Source organism: Hordeum vulgare, chromosome 5H (genome assembly GCF_904849725.1).
Source record: "Hordeum vulgare subsp. vulgare chromosome 5H, MorexV3_pseudomolecules_assembly, whole genome shotgun sequence".
In the NCBI taxonomy this organism is placed as follows: domain Eukaryota; kingdom Viridiplantae; phylum Streptophyta; class Magnoliopsida; order Poales; family Poaceae; genus Hordeum; species Hordeum vulgare.
In genome coordinates, this window is record NC_058522.1 from 535,215,768 (window position 1) to 535,238,351 (window position 22,584).

The 22,584-nt window shown below is 45.0% G+C and overlaps 1 protein-coding gene across 2 annotated transcripts; it reads left to right on the forward strand.

Moving 5' to 3' along the window:
• Positions 1-12,945: 12,945 nt before the first annotated feature.
• On the forward strand, positions 12,946-19,777 carry LOC123452425 (homeobox protein rough sheath 1-like). Of its 2 annotated transcripts, none has more exons than XM_045129072.1 (5): positions 12,946-13,478; positions 13,574-13,693; positions 13,803-13,917; positions 18,816-19,026; positions 19,184-19,777. In XM_045129072.1, exons 1-5 carry the CDS (start codon positions 13,176-13,178, stop codon positions 19,305-19,307), a joined length of 873 nt encoding a protein of 290 aa, XP_044985007.1. In that variant the 5' UTR covers positions 12,946-13,175; the 3' UTR covers positions 19,308-19,777. The 2 variants fall into 2 exon arrangements, with proteins under 2 accessions (XP_044985007.1, XP_044985006.1); XM_045129071.1 differs by having other exon boundaries at positions 12,963-13,478; positions 18,816-19,060.
• The last annotated feature ends 2,807 nt before the right edge of the window (positions 19,778-22,584 follow it).

Sequence of the window (22,584 nt, forward strand, 5' to 3'; positions counted from 1 at the left end):
GGAAGCTCTGGTCGTCGACCCGGTGGTGGAAGGAGTCCGACTGCGCAAAGTCCTCATGGACGGCGGCAGCAGCTTGAACATCATGTACGCCGACACTCTCAAGGGGATGGGCATTCCGATGTCCAAACTTCGCGAGAGCAGCATGCAGTTCCACGGAGTCGTCCCAGGACGAAAGGCCAAGTCACTCGGCCAGATCGCGTTGGACGTCGTTTTCGGTTCCTACAAGAACTTCCGCAAGGAAAAGTTGACATTCGAGGTGGTGGACTTCCAGAGTGCATACCATGCAATTCTGGGCCGTCCGGCGTATGCACGTTTCATGGCCCGTCCATGTTACGTGTATTAGAAGCTGAAGATGTCGGGTCCCAAAGGTGTGATCACGGCCACGGGCAATCGACAGCGGGCCGAGGAGTGTCTGCAGCAGGGGTCGAGGATTGCCAATCAGCAGATAGCTATCCTCGAGCTGGATGAGTACAAGAAGACAGCCGACCCCGCTGACTTGATGCATTCGAAGAAGCCATCTTCGGAGTCCGCATTCCAGTCGGCGGGCGACACGAAGAAAGTCAGCAACCACCCGACGGACGACACCGCCGCCCCGACGAACATCTCCACCACCCTTGATCCAAAATAGGAAGTCGAGCTCATCCAATTCCTCCGTGACAACTGGGACATTTTCGCATGGAAGCCCGCTGACATGCCAGGTGTACCCAGGGAGTTGGCTGAGCACCGACTGCATGTGGATCCTGCTGCTCGGCCGTCCGAGAACGCCTGCGTCGGTCCACCGTGCACAAAAGGAAGGCAATCGGAGAGGAGGTGGCTAAACTTTTGGCAGCCAACTTCATTCGCGAGGTACACCACTCCGAGTGGCTCGCCAATGTTGTCATGGTGCCCAAGAAGGACAAATCTCTCCGTATGTGCATCGACTTCAAGCATCTCAATAAGGTCTGCCCGAAAGATCATTTCCCACTCCCCCGCATTGATCAAATTGTTGATTTGACTACGGGCTCCGAGCGTTATCATTCCTTGATGCCTATTCGGGCTATCATCAGATCCATCTGTATGGTCCAGATGAATTAAAAACAGCCTTCATCACCCCATTCGGGTGTTTCTGCTACATCACTATGCCATTCGGTTAGAAGAATCTCTCTCGAAGTATCACGGTTTCGAACGAGAACTCATCTCTTACAAAGGGATTTCATTTTTTTGAACTTATTTCAACTCCATACTTTTTGTGTGTTCAAAATGCACCATTCAAAGGCACATCACAAATTTTCAACAATTTCCGACTTCATTTGGTTTTTTTCGTGCATTTACTTTTTTTTAGCTAATTGATCCTGAAAATGATAAGCACAACAAATGAAATCTGAAAATGCTGAAAGTTGGCATGGTATCATGATTTCACCCACAAAGCATGTGCTAAAAAGTTGAGAGGGTTACGGCAAAAACTGGATGCACTTCGTGTACAACACGGACAATCTCTTTCGATGTATGAGGGTTTCGAATGAGAACTCATCTCTTACAAGGGGATTTCATTTTTTTAAACTTATTTGAACTCCATACTTTTTGTGTGTTCAAAATGCAACATTCAAAGGCACATCACAAATTTTCAACAATTTCTGACTTCATTTGGTATTTTTCGTGCATTTAATTATTATTTTGAGCTAGTTGACCCTAAAATTGAGAAGCACTACAAATGAAATCTGAAAATGTTGAAAGTTGGCATGGTATCATCATTTCACCCACACAGCATGTGCTAAAAAGTTGAGAGGGTTACGACAAAAATTGGATGCACTTCGTGTACAAAACGGACAATCTCTCTCGAAGTATCACGGTTTCGAACGAGAACTCATCTCTTACAAAGGGATTTCATTTTTTGAACTTATTTCAACTCCATACTTTTTGTGTGTTCAAAATGCACCATTCAAAGGCACATCACAAATTTTCAACAATTTCCGACTTCATTTGGTATTTTTCGTGCATTTACTTTTTTTTAGCTAATTGATCCTGAAATTGATAAGCACAACAAATGAAATCTGAAAATGATGAAAGTTGGCATGGTATCATCATTTCACCCACAAAGCATGTGCCAAAAAGTTGAGAGGGTTACGGCAAAAACTGAATGCACTTCGTGTACAGCGCGGACAATCTCTCTCGAAGTATGAGGCTTTTGAACGAGAACTCATCTCTTACAAAGGTATTTCATTTTTTTGAACTTATTTGAACTCCATACTTTTTGTGTGTTCAAAATGCACCATTCAAAGGCACATCACAAAATTTCAACAATTTCTCACTTCATTTGGTATTTTTCGTGCATTTACTTATTTCTATTAACTATTTTGTTATTTTCAATTAAAAACTATGTTTATTAAAATTCTTTTTGCATATTTGAGAATTTGACAAAACTATGAAAATGAAAAGTGTTTGAAATTGAATAAGTAATTCAAAACAATTTTCTATTTTCAAAATTAATTATTTTGACTATCCAAACTATTAACTATTTTGTTATTTTCAATTAAAAACTATGTTTATTAAAATTCTTTTTGCATATTTGAGAATTTGACAAAACTATGAAAATAAAAAGTGTTTGAAATTGAATAAATAATTCAAAACTATTTTCTATTTTAAAAATTAATTATTTTGACTATCCAAACTATGAACTATTTTTTTATTTTCAATTTAAAACTATGTTTATTAAAATTTTCTTTGCATATTTGAGAATTTGACAAAACTATGAAAATCAAAAGTGTTTGAAATTGAATAAATAATTCAAAACTATTTTCTATTTTCAAAATTAATTATTTTGACTATCCAAACTATTAACTATTTTGTTATTTTCAATTAAAAACTATGTTTATTAAAATTCTTTTTGCATATTTGAGAATTTGATAAAACTATGATAATGAAAAGTGTTTGAAATTGAATAAATAATTCAAAACTAAAAGGTTTAGTACATTCCATACATGCATTACATAAAAGGTTTAATACATTATTACATTATTGCACCAATATTCCTATCTATTATTTCTGTTTTCTTCTGGGTCGTAGCCATGGAGAATCTTCATCATTCAGTAGGATGCTTGGGTCAGTTTTCACTTTGAAGGGCGGAATTTCATGAAACTTATTATAATCTACTAACATGTCTGTCTTGTCATCTACTCCCACAATGTTTCTTTTCCCTGAAAGAACTATGTGGCGTTTTGGCTCATCGGACGATATCTTCTTTTGCTGATTTCTTTTTCTCGTTTTTGTAGACATGTCCTTCACATAGAAAACCTGAGCGACATCATTGGCTAGGACAAATGGTTCGTCCATGTACGCAAGATTGTTGAGATCCACTGTTGTCATGCCGTACTTTTGGTCTACAACTACCCCGCCTCCTGTCAGCTTCACCCATTTGCACCAAAACAAAGGGATCTTAAAAGTAGGTCCATAGTCAAGTTCCCATATCTCCTCTATGTACCCGTAATATGTTTCCAAACAGGGCCCATTCTCGTCTGTTGCATCAAAGCGGACACCACTATTTTGGTTGGTGCTCTTTTTATCTTGGGCAACCGTGTAAAATGTATTCCCATTTATCTCATACCCTTGGAAAGTACAGATAGTCGAAGATGGTGGCCTGGCCAAACAGTACATCTGGTCTCCAACGGTGTTGTCATTCATGAGATGTGTCTGCAATCAACTGCCGAAAGTCTTCTCGTGTTCCCCTTTAATCCAAGAGTCAACCTTCCCCGGGTTTTCGGAGCGTAGAATATTCTTGTGTCTCACGATATACGGAGCCACCACGGTGGAATTGTGTAGAACTGTGTAGTGTGCTTGAGAGAAAGAATGCCCGTCCATACATACTTTTGCTTTCCTTCCTAGTGTGCCTTTTCATGTCAGCCTACCCTCATACCGAGATTCAGGAACACCAATCGGCTTAAGTTCAGGAAGAAAGTCCACACAAAACTCAATGACCTCCTCTGTTCCATAGCCCTAGGAGATGCTTCCTTCTGGCCTAGCACTGTTACGAACATATTTCTTTAAGACTCCCATGAACCTCTCGAAGGGGAACATATTGTGTAGAAACACAGGACCGAGAATTCTAATCTCTTCGACTAGGTGAACTAGGAGGTGTGTCATTATATTGAAGAAGGATTGCGGGAACAACAACTCAAAGCTGACCAGACATTGGACCACATCAATCTCTAACCCTGATAGAATTTCTCGATCGATTACCTTCTGAGAATTGCATTGAGGAATGCACATACCTTCACAATTGCCAGACGAACATTTTCCGGTAGAATTCTCCTCAATGCAACCGGAAGCAATTGCGTCATAAGCACGTGGCAGTCATGAGACTTTAGGTTTTGGAATTTTTTGTCTTTCATATTTACGATTCCCTTTATATTCGACGAGAAGCCAGTCGGGACCTTGATACTGAAAAGGACTTCAAAGAAGATTTCCTTCTCTTCCTTAGTAAGAGCGTAGCTGACACGCCCTTGAAACTGCCCTGGATGCATGCCATCTCTTCCTTTATGACGTTCCTGGTCCTCCCGTGCTTCCGGTGTATCTTTTGACTTCCCATACAAGCCCAGGAATCCTAGAATATTCATGCAGAGATTCTTCGTCGGGTGCATCACGTCGATTGCCGAGCGGACCTCATGGACTTCGCAGTAGGGTAGCTCCCAAAATATAGATTTCTTCTTCCACATGGGTACGCGCTTATCAGAGCCGTTAGGAACAGGTTGGCTGTCAAGACCCTTTCCAAAGATTACTTTTAAATCTTTGACCATATCAAATACTTCCGCACCAGTACGGATGACAGGCTTCCCCCGGGGTTCTTCCTTGCCATTGAAATGCTTGCCTTTTTTCTTTAAGGGATGCTTGGGAGGAAGAAAACGACGATTGTACGGGTACACATTCTTCCTACATTTGTCCAGATATATACTTTCTGTCTGATCCAAACAGTGTGTGCATGCATTGTATCCCTTGTTTGACTGTCCTGAAATGTTACTAAGAGCAGGCCAATCATTGATGGTTACGAAAAGCAACGCTCGAAGGTCAAATTCCTCTTGTTTGTGCTCGTCCCACACACGTACACCTGGTTCGGCCCACAGCTGTAAAAGTTCATCAACTAATGGCCTTAGGTACACATCAATATCGTTGGCGGGTTGCTTTGGACCTTGGATAAGCACTGGCATCATAATGAACTTCCGCTTCATGCACAACCAAGGAGGAAGGTTGTAGATACATAGAGTAACGGGCCAGGTGTTGTGACTGCAACTCTGCTCCCTAAAAGGATTCATGCCATCTGTACTTGGACCAAACCATAAGTTCCTTGCGTCACTTGCAAATCTCGGGAACTCTCTCTCGATTTTTCTCCACTGCCGACCATCAGCGGGGTGCCTCAACTTATCGTCTTTCATACGATCTTCCATGTGCCATCGCAACAACTTCGCATGATCTTTATTTCTGAACAGACATTTCAACCGTGGTATTACAGGAGCATACCACATCACCTTGGCAGGAACCCTCTTCCTGGGTGGCTTGCCCTCAATATCACCAGGGTCATCTTTTCTGATCTTATACCGCAATGCAGTGCATACCGGGCATTTATCCATATTCTCATACTTCTCACCGCGGTAGAGGATGCAGTCATTAGGGCATGCATGTATCTTTTGCACGTCTAATCCTAGAGGACAGACAAGCTTCTTTGCTTCGTACGTGCTGGCGGGCAATTCGTTCTTTCTTGGAAGCATCTTCTTCATCAGTACCAGCAACTTTTCGAATGACGAATCAGTCACACCGGTCTCTGCCTTCCACTTCAGCAATTCCAGTGTGCTACCCAGCTTCTTCTGGCCATCTTCACAAGTTGGGTACAACAATTTATTGTGGTCCTGTAACATCTGCTCGAACTGCAACCTCTCCTTTTCTGTGTCGCAACCTCGCCGTGCATCAGAAATGACCCGGCCAAGATCATCAGCGGGCTCATCTGGTTCCCGTTCTTCATCCTGATCTTCTTCTTCATTGTCTTCCATTGCGGTATCAGCATACTCAGGAAACATAGATCGGTAGTTGTCATCATCGTTCTCTTCTTCTTCATCGTCGTCTTCCATCATAACCCCTCTTTCTCCGTGCTTGGTCCAAACATTATAGCCCGACATAAAACCGGACCGAAGCAGGTGGCTCTGAATGACTCTTGAGGAAGTGTAATCCTTCTCATTCCGACATTCAACGCATGGACAAAACATATAGCCACCACCATGCTTGTTCGCATCGGCTGCATCTCGAAAAGAATGCACGCCTTCTCTATAAGCGGTTGTGCGTCGATCACCGTACATCCACGGATGGCTCATCTGCGTTATACGACAGTATATCAAATACAATCACGATCCTAAAAATTAGTACAGCGCGGTCTAAATGAGGAAATATAGTTGCTAACCTTTTAGAATAAGTAGAAATAAAGAGGAAGAGGTTTAAGCGTGGCTCGGGCATCTCATATCGTAGTTGTGTTCGGTGAACTGAAGCGCCATCGCTCTAACACACATTTCAACAAACACCTCTAGTGCATCCAAGAAAAATGGAGAGCTAGCACACACCCACACTCTTCCATCCAAGAAAAATGCAAGGAAGAGGGGAGAGGGGGGCTGTGGCCAATATATATAGGCAGAGGACTTTAGTCCCGGTTTGAGACACAAACCGGGACTAAAGCTGGCGCACATGCGGGCTGCACACCGCGTAGCCCTTTAGTTCCGGTTTGAGACACAAACCGGGACTAAAGGCTCCTTACAGGTCGGGACCAAAGCCTCGTGGGCGGCATTGGGATTTTGGGGCGACGTGGCCAGGCCTTTAGTCCCGGCCCAGATGGAGGCCGGACTAAAGGGTCCAGGCCAAAGGACCGTTTTCCACTAGTGGATATTCCCCGGCAACGGCACCAGAAATCCTTCCTGATATTTTTGATCTACGTAGGGTTTTCCGTGAAGGGGAACGAGTTATGGCAGTACATTGTGGGTAAGTATTGTCCTCAGTTATGAAACCAAGGTTTATTGAACCAGTAGGAATATCAACAACAACCGTCTTTAGCGGATACACACAAAAGAACAAACAACTTGCACCCAACGCGGGCAAGAGGGTTGTCAATCCCCTTGGTCTCGTTATTTGCAAGCAAGTGAGATGTGTAGATAATTGTTAATTGAAAAATAAAATAAAAACAAGTAAATGGAAGCAAGGTATTGAAGTTTTTGTAAATATATGGTGAATAGACCCGGGGGCAATAGTTTTACCTAATGACATCTCCCATGAAAAACAACATAGGGTGAGGAAACAAATTACTGTTGGGCAATTGATAGAAAAGCGGATAGTTATGTGATATTCATGGTAATGATCATGTGTATATAGGAATCATGTCTATAAAAAATAGGCCGACTCCTGCCTGCATGTATTATTATTACTCCACTTATCGACCGCTATCGAACATGCATCTAGAGTATTAAGTAAAACAGAATAATGCATGGAGAACAATGATATGATGTAGACAAAGTAAACTCAAGCAATATGAATAAACCCCATCGTGTTATCCTTAGTAGCAGCAACACAAAGACGCATCTTCTCCCTTTCTGTCACTGGGATATAGAAATTCACCAGGTTGAACCTACTGCAACGCACGTCTCTCACTGAAGAAATATCAATCTAGTTGGCCAAACTATTTCAATAGATCGGAGAGAATTACGAAGCTGGCATAGTCATGCAGATAAGAATCATATTAGTATTCATAGAAGACTCGAATATTTATCATGAATAATCTGAACATAAACCCAGAATTCATCGGATTCCAACAAACGCACCGCACAAAAGGATTACATCATATGGATCAAAGTGAAGATGTGATGATCATTGTATTAACAATCAACAGATAGATAGATAGATAGATAGATAGATAGATAGATAGATAGATAGATAGAGAGAGATTGCAATCTAGGTACTAGCTATGGGCCCCTAGGTGTGTGGTAAACTACTCATACATCATCATGAGGGCAACAAGGTTGATGAAAAGGCCCTTCATGATTGATCCCCCCTCCGACAGGGTGCGGAAATGGAGCTCTAGATGGCTCCCGTCGGCACAGAGACTTGCGACGGCGTAAAAAAGTGTATCGAGGCTGCCTTTGGGGTTTTTAGGATATATGCAAATTTATAAGCGAGAGAACGAAGTCGGAAGGGCCTCGACAGGCCCACAAGCCAACATCGCATGCCCCCAGGCCGCATTGTGTTGGCTTGTGGGGCCCTCGGATGGTGTCGCGGGAGGGGATTGGGTTCGACAATGTGGGTATGTGTTCATGGAGCAATCTCAAATTATATCTTGGGAGGGAATAGTGAAGGCAATACATTTTTGGGTTTTTATCAGTAAACCCCCAACATTTGTACTTACGGATTCTCTCGGTTCTAGTATTACGGCTCATTAGTTTAGGGGCAGCAATTGCATTTCATAGTACAATTTATCCTACGTTTTTCTTGTGCTTTTGTGCATTTAGCGTAGTCCAAGCTTTCAAAGCACGCTGCATGGTTTTTATAAAACACCGTGAAATTTTAGTCCATAGTTATATTTTGCTAGAAACAATTTGGATCACATAAATGAATCTAGCAAATTTCTACAAATTGCTTTTCACATGTTCTCAATTTAATAGAAACTTCAAGTTTCGTTTCGGTTCTCCTTTTTTTCTCTAGGGCCTATTCGATCCAAGAGCCTTAGAGCAATTCTATCAGACTCCTTATAATTAATCAAACCTGTAAAAATAATGTTTTAACTTCACGGTGTCACAAAACACCCCAAATAGACCCCTCAAAGTGGTCAGACCCATTATTTTTTTACAACCCCTGATAATCCACCCTTATGACCCTTTTATTTATTGTTTCGGAGGTAAAACTGAGGGTTGACTATAAACTGGTCAACGCTACACGATAAGGGAATTCCCCCATGCGCATACGGGCTCCGGTGACCTTTCGCCATGAAACTCGTCGGAATCTTGCTGAAAACTGTCATTGGAACCTTCATGCCTCGCTGCCCTGTCTGTCCCATGCTGTCACCCGTCCGTCTGTCCATTCTCCCCACGTGTCGTGGATGAGCGAGCTAGCTAGCTCGCCGAATCCATCCACCAGCTAGCTAGCTCGAGCTAGCCAGCTACAGTGACGAACGCTTTGTGCGAGCTGTTGGACGCCGGCGGCTCCGTATTTGGATGTTGCATGTGCTCCCCGTCGTCTTTATAGAAGTGAATTTAGCGGATCATGGACACAGCCGAGAGAAAGAAGAAGATATGAAAAAAAATATAGTCGAATATTCGATTTTACAGTTTAAGTTAAAAAAATTGTTGGGCGTAGCTTAAATCGATTCTTAAAATATGTTTTCCGTAAACTGAAAACCGCGTTTTCAGTTTCACGTTTTAAGAGGTGTGCTAAAGATGCTTTTTAAAATAGGTGAACATTATCTTAGTACATGCATGATCAATCCATATTTTCTTGAGGCTGATTGATTTGATGTTAACATTTGACACTGATTATTGTGTTACTTCTTTCATGCCACATATTTTTCTTTTGTTAATTTTCCGTACATATAACCATTTCGCTAAGTCCTCATTTGATTTACAGTTATCTTTTAGGTAATATATTTATCAATTTTTCTTTTCTTTTGATGAGCCATTTGATTTGTAGGTAGCAATGGATTCTTTTTACCATGTACGATTGATTCTCTCCTCCGTATTTCAAAGGAAAAAAAAGCCATTAGCTAAGATAAAATGGGAAATTCCTATCTTACAAACTAAATGAGATATTTTTGTCATATGATACATGTCATCTCATTCTCTATGACTTTACTATTTTTATAATATTTCTATGCTATGAACCACATGAGGCGTATCCTAAGTTGGGATTCTGTTTAGTACGTACTGAGTAATACAGAGTAGACGTGATATTAAATGTGATATTTTCTTCAGATAGATGGACGGACAAATAAACAACAAGATATACTACTACGTCGTAGTACAAGAGGAGGAGAGGGACGGGGCAGCCGCACCCGCAGTAGCGGCATGCAGCTTTTCCAAGAATCTTTCCATCCTGGTGAAAAGGAGGACTATTGCTCATCACATGCAAGGACCAAGCCGGGCCCATGGACTAGACGTGGATAGGCGACAGGCCGGGCACACACCGCAACTGTAACCTGCTGGAACTTCTCTCCCTGTACAGTCCCATTATGTGAGGAGTGACCCCTGCCACTGCTGGCAGATGAAACAAGTCACCACTCTGACTGCATGCTCTCGTTCGATCAGACCAAACGCGACCTCAAAGAATCCATCCACGTGTACACAAAAACAGTTGCCCCCAAAACGTTTTAGTTTTAGTTGATTCTCCGCCTCGACCGTTAAAATAAAATCCAACGGCTGTCTTTCATTTCCAACCCATGAATGAACACTGCTCATCTTTCTCCTCCGATGGCTACTGTTCATCTTCACTCCCCGTCTGCCGCCACCATCCACAACTGGTGCCACCGCCTTTGTTGTATGTATCGCCGCCGTTTCCCGTCACCATCTTCATCGTTAATTTCCACTTCCCAATTCCACACCCGAATCTGTCAAAACTTCGACTTGCCTTCGTATAGGATGCTGCTATCAGTTGTGTTGTCGTTAGTTTCGACTCAGTCCTAGAGAGTCTACATCGGAACCGTCACGGTTTCTATCTCCTCAGGTGCTCTGTAAAATCGTCTGATACGAGTTTTTTTAAGAGCAACTATGAAAGACATCATATTCATATGGGCCGCCACCATACGCGTAAAAGGCCTGCTGCATATAACTATGGACGTTGCCAAGGTAAAATGCAAACACAAAGTTTATCATAAATAGGGTGTTCATCGACTTTTCTTACTCAATTCACCGCCCAGTGCTACAATCTACTCCCTCTGTTCTTAAATATAAGTCTTTTAAAAGATTTTACTAGTGGACTACGTACGAAACAAAATAAGTGAATGTACACTCTAAAATATGTCTATATACATCCGTATGTAGTTTTCTAATGAAATCTCTAAAAAAAACTTATATTTAGGAACGGAGGGAGTACTCGCCCCTCAATCACACGGATCACATATTCCAGCACAACATGCACAGGGAGTGCCTCCGTTTTTATTTACTCAGCATTTTAGAGTTAACCGAAATCAAACTTCATAAAGTTTGATCAAGTTTATAGAATTGAATCTATATGATGTAAAAGTACATTCAATAATGAATTTAATGATATTAACTTGTTACCGTATATGTTAATATTTTTAGGGGGGCTGCTACGCATCCACCGGCGGATGTTTGGAGGACCGTCCGATCTACGCGCAGCCGTCCAATCCGCTTCGGTCGGGCATCCCATAATTCCTGAAACAACGGTTGAGTTGCGGAAATATTCGCTTTGTTGTAAAAAATAAACTTTGGACCCATTAATTCCTGAAACAACGATCAAGTTTCAGAAATAATTTGCTTTGTTACATAATTTATTTTTATTCATCTTTCTGCAACATAGGTACTTTTGCGAAAGAATTTTTTACAACAAATGTCATGTTTCAAAAACTTTTGCAACAAAAGTCAGGTTGCACAATTTTTTGCAACGTTCATGATGCGGCTCGCGGTGGCCGGATGGCCGGCCGGCGTCAGGGACGAGCGGCTGGCGGTGCGAGGGGGTGGGGGGGAGGGGAGGGCCCCGGCTGGCAGTGGCGTGCGGAGGGCCGGACGGCGTCGAGGGCGAGCGGATGGTGGCGCGGAGGTGGGGGGGGAGGGGGATGGAGGGAGGGGAGGGCCGACGGCGCCGCCTGCCACCGCCATCGCGTCGCCGTCGACGAGCGTCGAACCTCCGACCTACGGATCTACCGGTTGTCCCTCGCTGCACGCCACGTGTCGATCGAAGGAGGTGACGGATGTCCCCCATTTGATCTATATTTTTATCCATAAGCTTTGTCAAAGTTTATAAAGCTCCACTTTAACCAAACCTAGTACGCGGACCAAGTAAAACCAGAGAAAGTATTAATCACACGTGCCTAGAAGCACACATGCATCACAGATCTCGCATGCGTGTACGCATCTTGCTTGATCGATGAGTCATTGCTTTCTTCCTATCTAATGATGAAATTTATTGTAATCATTTTGAGGGACATATAAAAGATCAGAAATCCTTATGAGTAAAACAAAATAGTTAGTATATTTTTTAATAACGCTTCACAGCGATCCCGCTCCTCCTTTGAGAATATCACCCTATCTATCGACGGTGATGAAGGCCTGGACGACGAGAAGAGAAAACAATTAGAGTTTGTGAATCCTCTTATAGCCAAGGCGGCGAACGATGTACAAAGTGACAATAAACTGCCACTAGCCCGCACGAGAGGCAAGGGGATAGCGGATGCATGCTCCTAATCAACACCCACAACCCTCAAAAGTTCAAATATATAGGCTTACATACTCGATATGAAGATCCCTCCGCAAATTATGCCGACTCAAAATAACGACATTTCATATAGGGGTCATCTCTTTCTAACACAACACAATCATAAATGTTCACATACATACACATATGATCGTCCCTTGAACAAACACAGACACACCTATTTCAAATTTTCAATGATCATCTTCAAGATACCGAGGCATCACAGTTCTATCTAGAGTGGCACTAACGGCCAAAATAAACGTATCAACGTTTTTATTATGATGACTGTGCCGATACGACCGACTTTGCTAAAGTTGTCCTGATAATAGCGGTAGAAAAAAAGACCAGAGGATGGTGCACGTTGTATTATTTGCATGTGGCACGTACGGATCCGCCTAAGATTCTGTATCCTTGGCCGCGGCGTGAGATCGCGTCGTGTCGTAACAGCAGCAAACGGCAACACAACAGCGACGCAAGAAAGACAGCTTCATCTTTACTCATGATTTGACATGGGAACAAAGCCATCCCTTCCCACCAGCCACACACACACTCGCTCATCATTCATTCACCTTCCGGCCTCCTCCTCCTCCTTTCTTCCTCCGTCCGTCCACCCCACCCCCCAGTTTCGTCCTCCACCACTCCTCTTCTTTTCGGGGGAGTTCATCTCATCTCCTGCCTTGTTAGCTAGGGTTTCTTGGCCTTGTCGTCCGTTCCTGATTTGTCGATTCGCTGCGCAAATTAAGCGCCAGCTGGCGTATATGGAGAGGTTCGCGAATCTTGGGGGAGGAGGAGGGGGCGGTAGCAGCAGCAGTAGTGCCTCCATGGCCTCCTTCTTGCAGCTCCCGCCTCCCGCCGCGCCGTCGCCCAAGCCGGAGCTGGCAGGCGAGCATCACGGCTCGCGGCTCGCGTTGCAGCAGCTCCTGGCCGTCCCGCCGCCGTCGGCGCAACAGCAGCAGCAGCGCAGGGAGATCTCGCCGGCGGACGCCGCGACCGTCAAGGCCAAGATCATGGCGCACCCGCTCTACTCCCCGCTCCTCGCCTCCTACCTGGACTGCCAGAAGGCATCGCCCAAACCATGCAGATTTAGTTAGTTAGGTCACCCAGCATGTGTGCACCATGTGCTGAAGCTGAGCGCGTTATTTGCTATCTCTTATAGGTCGGCGCCCCGCCGGAGGTGCTGGAAAGGCTATCGGCCGTGGCCGCGAAGCTGGACGCTGGTCATGGCCGGGGGCAGCACGAGGCCCCGCGCCCCGACCCAGAGCTCGACCAGTTCATGGTATATATTCCTCCAAATATACGATGGATCAAGCTTGTCGCATGATGCCATGTGATGCTAGCTCGCTGTTTTCGTTCGCTGTACTGATTCCGAGTTCACCGGCGTGCAGGAGGCCTATTGCAACATGCTGGTGAAGTACAGGGAGGAGCTGGCGCGGCCGATCCAGGAGGCCACCGAGTTCTTCAAGAGCGTCGAGACGCAGCTCGATTCCATCACATTCACAGGTATACTGGGATTTTAGCAGCAATATTTATGCGCCTGGTGGCTGGTGCTTCCGAGACGAGAAGATTCTTGGCTTGCCGCATTGGGAAATGTCCGGTTTGTGCGATGGAATGGAGCCAACTTTTTTCCTCTTTGGATCCATGCTGTCGTTCCCCGCCACTGCCACGATTACCTTTGCCCCGTTGTTTATTCGGGGGAGGGGATAAGGTTTTGCATGCATATTAGACCATAAGTTCACTAATTATAATAACATCTGGATCTTAGCAGTATGTGAGTATTAAATTAGCACCCGTAATAATATGCATCACGAGCCCACAGGGAGCTCGTGGTTCCAATGTCCGCCTCTTGTTTGATTCCTTCAGCTCTCATTTTATAACTAATCACGATTGGAAGTAACACACTGCTTGCATGCCTTCAGCCTCGTCAGCCTTCAGAGAGTTCATCTCTGGTTCAGTACAGGCAATCCATAAACTAACAAGAGGCATGTGGCTTAGCCTCACTCTTAGGGCTACAAAGTCGATTGTTATCTGTGTGGTTTAGCACTGTTTAATCAGCTAGCATGAAGGAATTACATTATTACATCAAGCAGATTGGTGTTCAGTCTACATATAGATTATAAATCGGGTAGTACTAAGCGGCCGTGTTATTCGGTGGAAGTATAGCATAGTGATTAAACTGAGACACAGCAGATAGAGTACTAACAGTAACTGATTCGACACGCGTGTACGTATGCGGCGGTGGATGGGCGGTGGACCTGTAGCAGTTCTGTGCTTCCGCGAGTATTAGGGTGCTCAATAAATGGCCGCACTGTACCAGATGGATGCCTACTGTTACTACACTGTGCGCCCGGGGAGCGAGTGAGAGGGAAGGGGACGCTTGAATTCCTTGTGGAAAGAAATATCAGCAACAGTTTAAAGGAGTTCTGCTGGAATAAGTGGGTTCAGCAAGCCTGTCCTCTGAACATGCAGCTGTCTGGTACCCTATTGGTGACCCATTGGTGAAGAGAGAAGAGACATCTTTTGTTTTCTTCACAAGCATTTCACTATTCAAATAATTATTTTGTACTCCCTCCGATTGGGTTTGTTGAACTTTAGTTCAAAGCTGCAACACTTTTTTTGGATTGGAGGGAGGAGAAGAAATTAAAAGCGCGTCCTTCTTGGTTCAATAATGCCCTTAATTGTATTTGCCGGGAAATAATGCGCTTAATGTTGAACAGAACACACAGGTCTCTCCACATCAGGTCAAGATGCTTTTATTCTTGCCAGAGACATCAGGTCAAAATGTTAACTGTATTATGCAATACTAGTAGACCCTTGAAAAGTTTACCATTCAGGACAAGGCTGGAGCGTTTCATACAGACCAAGAGGTCTTTTATTTCTTCAATTTAAATTGGACCCTAGTCTGAGAGTGTGCTTAATTCTATGAAGATTTTATGTCTGTGGTTTATAATCATGCCTTTTCTAACCCAAGTTATTTGATTTGTGTGGTTGCTAGATTACATTGTTATAATGCATATATATGTTTTCGGACTTAGCATGATCGGGTTTCTTTGCTGGACCTTCAAAAATTACAACCTCTTTGCAACAAAAAAAATATTTAGATGGAAAAATTCTAGTGAGAAATATACATATTGCACTACTACTTAATATTTCGTACTCAAAATGCTATTCGGCACCTCAGGCATGTGTGAACCTGCTTTTTTAACTAAAAAAATCGGCAACCAAATTATATTTCCAAGTTGTTAAAAAACTATGAAAAATATAGTGTGACTAAACGATGGCTAGAAACTTACCCTTTTAAATTATGTTTAAAACTATGATCATTTGCTAGCTTTGCAAAATCACAATCTGAGGTGGTCTGAAACATTTTGCTATAGAGCAAGTTATATACCTTGCGGTGTGGAAATTCATTTTGTTATTTTCACACAGGTCGGAAATGGCATATATTTTATGAAAATTAAAAGAACAAGTTTTTGCTCAATAACGACCTGCACACTTGTGACGCCCTCGGTTTAATCGTACGCTAATCATACACGCAAATGCGTACGATCAAACCCAAGGACTCACGGGAAGATGTCACAACACAACTCTAGACACAAATAAAATAACATCAGCTTCATATTACAAGCCACGGGCCTCAAGGGCTAGAATACGGAAGGTCGATAAACACATGAGTCAGCGGAAGCAACAATATCTGAGCACAGACATAACATGGGGTGCCTTAGAGAAGGCTAGCACAAAAAAAACACGATCGAACGAGGCGAGGCCTCCTGCCTGGGAACCTACTAAACTACTCCTGGGCTTCAGCGGCCTCCACGAAGATGACACCATCGGGATGGCAGACATCGGCAGGAAACTCCATCTCCTGGGCTCCATCATCTGGTCGCAGCAACGGATCAAGGGGACAAAGGGGGGAGCAAAGCAGCGGTGAGTACTCATCCAAAGTACTCGCAAGACTTACATCAGAACTATGCTAAATATGCACCAGTATCAAAGGGGGGGTGTTATATGTGGACTGACTGCAGCATTGCGAGAATAGAGAGAAGGCCTAGTCCTATCGAAGACTAGCATCTCCAGGGTCTTGCAGCAAAAGGCGAGAGTAGAACAGGGGGTAAAACATTAATAGTCATATTGTTGCAGCAATATTAAAGTGAGGTCACGCCTAAAGATCCTCCCTCGACTCCCTGCGAGGAAGCAATCCCGAGGCAAACTAATTCCAGTTAAGTAACAATTGTACCTGTATAAGATCGGGGCACAACTCCAAGTCGTCCTGTAACCGTGGACACGGCTATCCGAATAGTTAATTTTCATCCCTGCAGGTCAGCCTGGACGTACCGAGCGGGCTTCGTGGCCCGCTCGTGGACCGCTCGGTCCGAGCCGGCTCGGTCCAGGCACGACCACAAAAACCGGCCGGTCCGGTCCCTCAAAACAAGACCGAAATTTGCTCGGTCGGTCCGGTTAAAGCCCGGTCCGACCGAGCGGACCGAACAGCTCACCGGCGGCATGGCGAGGGCACGGCCGGGGCATGGCGAGGCATGGCGGAGGCGTGCTGGAGGCATGGCGGGGGCTTGCTGGAGGAGTGCCGGGGTGGTGCTGGAGGTGTGGCGGCTCAGGCGTGGCGGGGGAGACGTGCTATGCGGCGGCCGCCGCCGTCCAGAGCACGAGATGGAGGAGGACGTGGCCACTGTCCTCTCCTGGACGAACCACCATGTCCAGGAGCTTCGCAAGCATCGGATCTCCTCCCCCCCTAAACAAATCGATGGGATTCGCGACGAATCAGTCGGGATCTTGCTCCATCTCCAGCTCCGGCCGTCGCCGTTCGTCATCGATTCCGTCGCCGTCGCTGCTTCTCCGGCCTCCACGACCTCGGTATCGAGCTCTACATGAGTGCCCGCACCTATTCCCTGTGTCTCCGCTTCCGATTACGACCTAGAGCCTTCGATAGCTGATGCCATGGTCACCACCTCGCCGCCGGTGAGCTGTTGGCCGGTCCGCCGGTCCGGCCCGGGCTTTCGCCTCGCCGGTGCGGTCCCTGAAAAGAGGACCGCCGGCCTGCTCGGTCCGGTCCGGACCGGACCGCCGGCGGCCGGTCCAAACGCCGGCTCGGACCGGGACCGTGTCCACCCTGACCTGCAGGGGTGCACCACATGTCCGGTCACGCTCGATAACACCCTGGCCGGACATACTTTTCTGGGTCCTGCCCGGCCTCGGAATATCGACACGTCGCATCCCACCTAAGACTAATGAGAGAGGCCAGCCCGCCGGTCTAACTCCTAAGCACAAAGGTTTAATCGGTTTAACCGTACGCTGTTTTTCATAATATTTAGAACTTAGAAATGTGATTTTTGGTTCATTATAGAAAATGGGATAGTCTATCCCAAGGTTCCAAATATACTTTCTCAATCTATTACTTCTAATTTTGGAAGAACTCAAACAGGACTACAATGCAAAAATTCTATTGCATGGATATATTTTGTCCCTCGTCTTACATGAAAAACATCTGTTTTGAGCAATGAGAGTGGTTATTTTTTGTGTACCGTGTGTAAATTTTGCCTTTAAAACCAAGTTAATTCTACGTAATGCATTTTAAACAGTTTGAGCTCCTAAAATGTTTGAAAGCAAGCGCTAGCATCAAATATGTGCGAGGATTTTTTTACAAACAACTTCACTTGTAATATAAGGGAAATGGAAATGATAAGTAATCTTTGGTATATATATTGTCATGTAAATCTAAGTCGGGTTTTATGCATGGAAACTGCACTTTGTATAGCTTTTCAGCAAGATATTCTGATATGTCAACAACCCTGTCATTTCGATGTTTCAGTTCCTGTGTAATTACTTCTGTTCCTAGATGGATTCGACAGAATTAGAGCAGTTTGCTATTTTTTGCCCACAAGGCTGCACAGGAGTTAAAGAGACTTCATTTCTCTATCTGTTGTGTGGATTGACTTGGGAGCTTCAATGGAGAAGGTGCTTCTGGCTTGTGCAGCACCATATTGCACCTTACCCAATGGATGCAAATTTTCCAGCAGAATAGTTGAAATACGCTTGCTTGCATTTTTTTTGTTCCGATTTCACCCATTAATCGTTTTCAGTGCATAGTTATATGATGATAACTCACCAGTCACCGTTTGCTACAATCTGAGGCATGTGCATTTGTGTGGCAGATATTACTATGTGAATTTCTTCAAAATTTGGTTAACTATATTTGTTAAAGTGGCCCTTCTCCTTTCCGCGTGTTCTTGCACGAGGATATTCTGCATGTACAAACACACCTTTTGGAATTAAACCAGGCGTCTCATGTATTTTCATTCACTATTATTTTCCTAAGTGGTCCAGAGGGTTCCTGAATTCTTCTGAACGGGACCAACATTTTCTTGTTGTGAACTATTGATGCGCAGACAGTACTAATTGCGAAGGCGCGGGGTCGTCCGAGGATGACCTGGACGCGAGCTGCGTGGAGGAGATCGACCCCAGCGCGGAGGACAAGGAGCTGAAGCACCAGCTGCTGAGGAAATACGGCGGCTACGTGGGGAGCCTCCGGCAGGAGTTCTGCAAGCGGCGGAAGAAGGGGAAGCTCCCCAAGGAGGCCCGGCAGAAGCTGCTGCACTGGTGGGAGCTGCACTCCAAGTGGCCCTACCCCTCTGTACGATCATCATCCTATATGCCATATCATTACCACCATGCGCTAGCTCCATTGAATTTCTCGGATTGTTGTCGACGTCGATTGGTTTCAGTCGCTGATGCTGGTGGTGGTGCATATGTGCAGGAGACGGAGAAGATCGCGCTGGCGGAGTCGACGGGGCTGGACCAGAAGCAGATCAACAACTGGTTCATCAACCAGAGGAAGCGGCACTGGAAGCCGGCGCCGGAGGACATGCCCTTCTCCGTGATGGACGGTGGCGTGGGCGTGAGCTTCCTCTCCGCCCCGCAGGGCCCGGCGATGTACATGGACAGGGCGCCCTTCATGGTGGACGGCATGTACCGCCTCGGGTCTTGACTCTAGAGGCCTCTCTCCCCATCGTGATGGACGGGGACTGCCGGCCGGTGCCGTCGGGCGTGGTACGTAAGCTCCATGCATGGCAACGGCATGCTGCCGGTACGTACGTACGTAACGTACTTAGTCTGACGACGACTGCTCAGTATTATGGTCCTTCTCGGTAAATACTCCATATATATATCTCTGCCGTTCACGTTGAACAACTCTGCCAAGTAGGAAATATTTTGTTTTCCATCAGCCTGTGCATGCCCAGGTAAATTACTAGGTGGTGGACATCGATGCTTAGTCGTTGTTTCAGCACTAGTGCAACAATATTTTGCTAGCTAATGGTTATGGCAAGTCAGATCAGGTGTACTGCATCTACATGCCTGGCTCATCTCATCATCAACAGATAAATTCATGGAGATGAACAAACTGTCTCGCTGATGGGCCCCTGAGATCCATCCATGCTCAATAATCAACGTGTGCCTGCTTTCCTACACCACGGTACACGTACTAGGCGCTGTGGGTGCTGTTGCTTTCCCGGGGAACGATGGAAGCTGCTGAACAGTGCCGTTAAACAGGCGCCGGATCTGCGTCTCAGCGACGCCGACACGCCACCTCCGGCAGAGGGGGGCCGGGGCCGGGCCGGATGCGTTGCCGTCGGCGCCACTGTGCGGCATTGCCGCGCGCACAGTGGAGGCGGCAGCGGCGATTAACTAACTGTGCATGCACGATGCATGGCCGGCGCGATGGTTGCGGGTCGACGGAGGCTCCTACTGTAGTACTGTCTACTGCTACTGTTGTAGCCCACGGAAACCGTGCGCCCTGCGTCCTGTGTCCTTTGTGCGACAGCGAAGTTGGAGCTGCAGCATTTAACTGGTAGCTAGCTAGATAGTGCCTGCTTGCCTGGGGGGTCGAACATAATGGCCGCACAAGTTAACTCAAAGCTCACGAGGAAACGTACTGATGTCCTTGGGACCTGGGGGCAAAGATGTTGCGGGCGTTAGACTTAGGCCCTGTTTGGAACCATAATAAATTATGATAATCTGAATTATGAAGATAGATTATATAATCTGGTTTATAAAAATAATCTAGGTGGTCATGTTTGGATGGCAGATTATATAAACTGTAATTCAGGTTTTACATTGCATAATGACCTGTCTGTCCTATGTTTTTTTCTAAAAAGAGGAGGGTGGCGGTGGTAGGAATGTAATTATCTCCAACTTTACAAGGGTAAAGGGTCATTAGCAATTCATAATTTGATTTTAGCTGGTATAGAATAGATTATGAGTTTTTAATAATCTATCCATCTAGTTTTTATAATCTACATCATAAGCTGTCCTGTTTGAAGACATAATAGATTATAAAAACTGAATTATATAATCTGGATGGTTCCAAACAGGGTCTAGACTGGATCCATGCGCGGCGCGATGAATATATAGGGGATTAAAGCAACTCCAACGCGCTGGCTCATTCCGTTTGCACATGTCTGTTTGAATCGATCGAAACGGACATAAAAAATTGGCCCAATCCAGATCTAAACGGACGCACAAATGTTTTTTGTCAGCCGGGCGACACATTCCCGGGCCTCATTTGGGTTGGCGCCGTTATGAAACGAACGCAAGGGTCGGTGCCGTTATGAAACGAACGCAAGGGTCGGTGCCGTTATGAAACCAACGCACGTGACACCCGCTTACTCATCCATATGGCTTGCATGTCGGCTGCACATCCATCCCCATTTCCTCCTTTTCCAAAATACTTTGGCTCGCTCGTGCTCACCCTCGCTGCCGTAGCCGGACTAGCCTCCTCCGGCCTCACCTCCCTCGTCACCTCCAAGGACAAACCCAGCGTTGCCGGCGTGTACCTCCCTCGTCACCTCCAAGGGCAAACCCCGTGTTGCCGGGCAACACGCCGCACCCAAGAAGAAGCTAACGCCCGAGGAGCGACGTGTGCAGTCGGCTAAGAGAAAGGACCGGAGACACGCACAGGAGCGACAACTCGAAGCCAACTCCCCCGTCGCCCTAGCGGCCGCCAAACTGCAAGAGGCCACCAATGCCAGAGTCGTTGCGGCGACGACACTACAAGAAATATGCTAACTTACGACCTTTAATATTTGTCACCAAATGGTCGTTGGTTTTCATTTGCGACCTTTTTATGACCAAAAACAGAAGGTCAAAAGCTGAGGGTCTCTAATGAACTATAACGACCTTTCTGCTGGAATCGTCGTAGAATTTTACGACCAAACAAAAGGTCATTGGTTCTACGACCAATCATTTTGGTCGTTAGAAGTCTGCCCACACCACGTCAGATCCAACGTGGCAAGCTGACGTGGCAGAATTACGGCCAAATCGATTGGTCGTTGATAAGAATCAGCCCGGTCTATTCCAGCCATCTATAAGGGCCGAACCCAATAATTGAGCCCATTTAAAGTTTTTTTTCTCTTTATTTTACTTAGCTGCATGGGACTGGCCTAATAATTCGGGCTTCTTTATTTTCTTTGCGTCATCCACTTATTTGGGCCTTGGCATTATTAGATTTATTTTTGTTTTTGTTCCAGAACTTGGTTTCATTTTATTTGTTGGACCTTTTCAACCCAATTATTTGTACAATGTTAAATCCAACACTATTTCATATTCAAATCAAAAAAACTCCAAGTCGAATTAAAATCATCCATCATATAACATCACATAATACATCTCCCAGGTTTACATAACACAATAACTCATCTCATGAATATATTTCCTTACATTAGAATATAGCAAGAACAGACGGAATTGCATAATAGAACAATGACACATCTGCTACTGTCCCACCAGTACAATGGAGTTCATTCCACTCTTCTATGAGACATAGGTTCAGAATTTTTTTGTTGTGTTGATTTGAATGTCCCAAGTAGGCATCATCAACATCTTCTCACCACTTTCCTAGCAACAGAGAAAGAGACAAAACAAAAAACATTAGACCGTAATATTACACCAGAGCACAGCTCAGTAACTTCAAATCACAAAATATATCCATTATAGTAGATGTCAGAGTTGTATAAAAGTTGCTAGTTATAAAAAAACATAAAACATTATATGTATAAGTATGAACTTGAATTTAATTTTATAGATCCACCTACAATATAAAGAAAAATATCAGCCAGTTGACCAAATATGCTAACTTGTATGAATAAGCATCACAGAGAA

Coding starts and splice junctions, on each gene's coding strand:
- LOC123452425 (XM_045129071.1), top strand. CDS start 13,176: ATGGAGAGGTTCGCGAATCTTGGGGGAGGAGGAGGGGGCGGTAGCAGC. Junction 13,479..13,573: donor CCTACCTGGACTGCCAGAAG/GCATCGCCCAAA, acceptor TATCTCTTATAG/GTCGGCGCCCCGCCGGAGGT. Junction 19,061..19,183: donor CCAAGTGGCCCTACCCCTCT/GTACGATCATCA, acceptor GCATATGTGCAG/GAGACGGAGAAGATCGCGCT.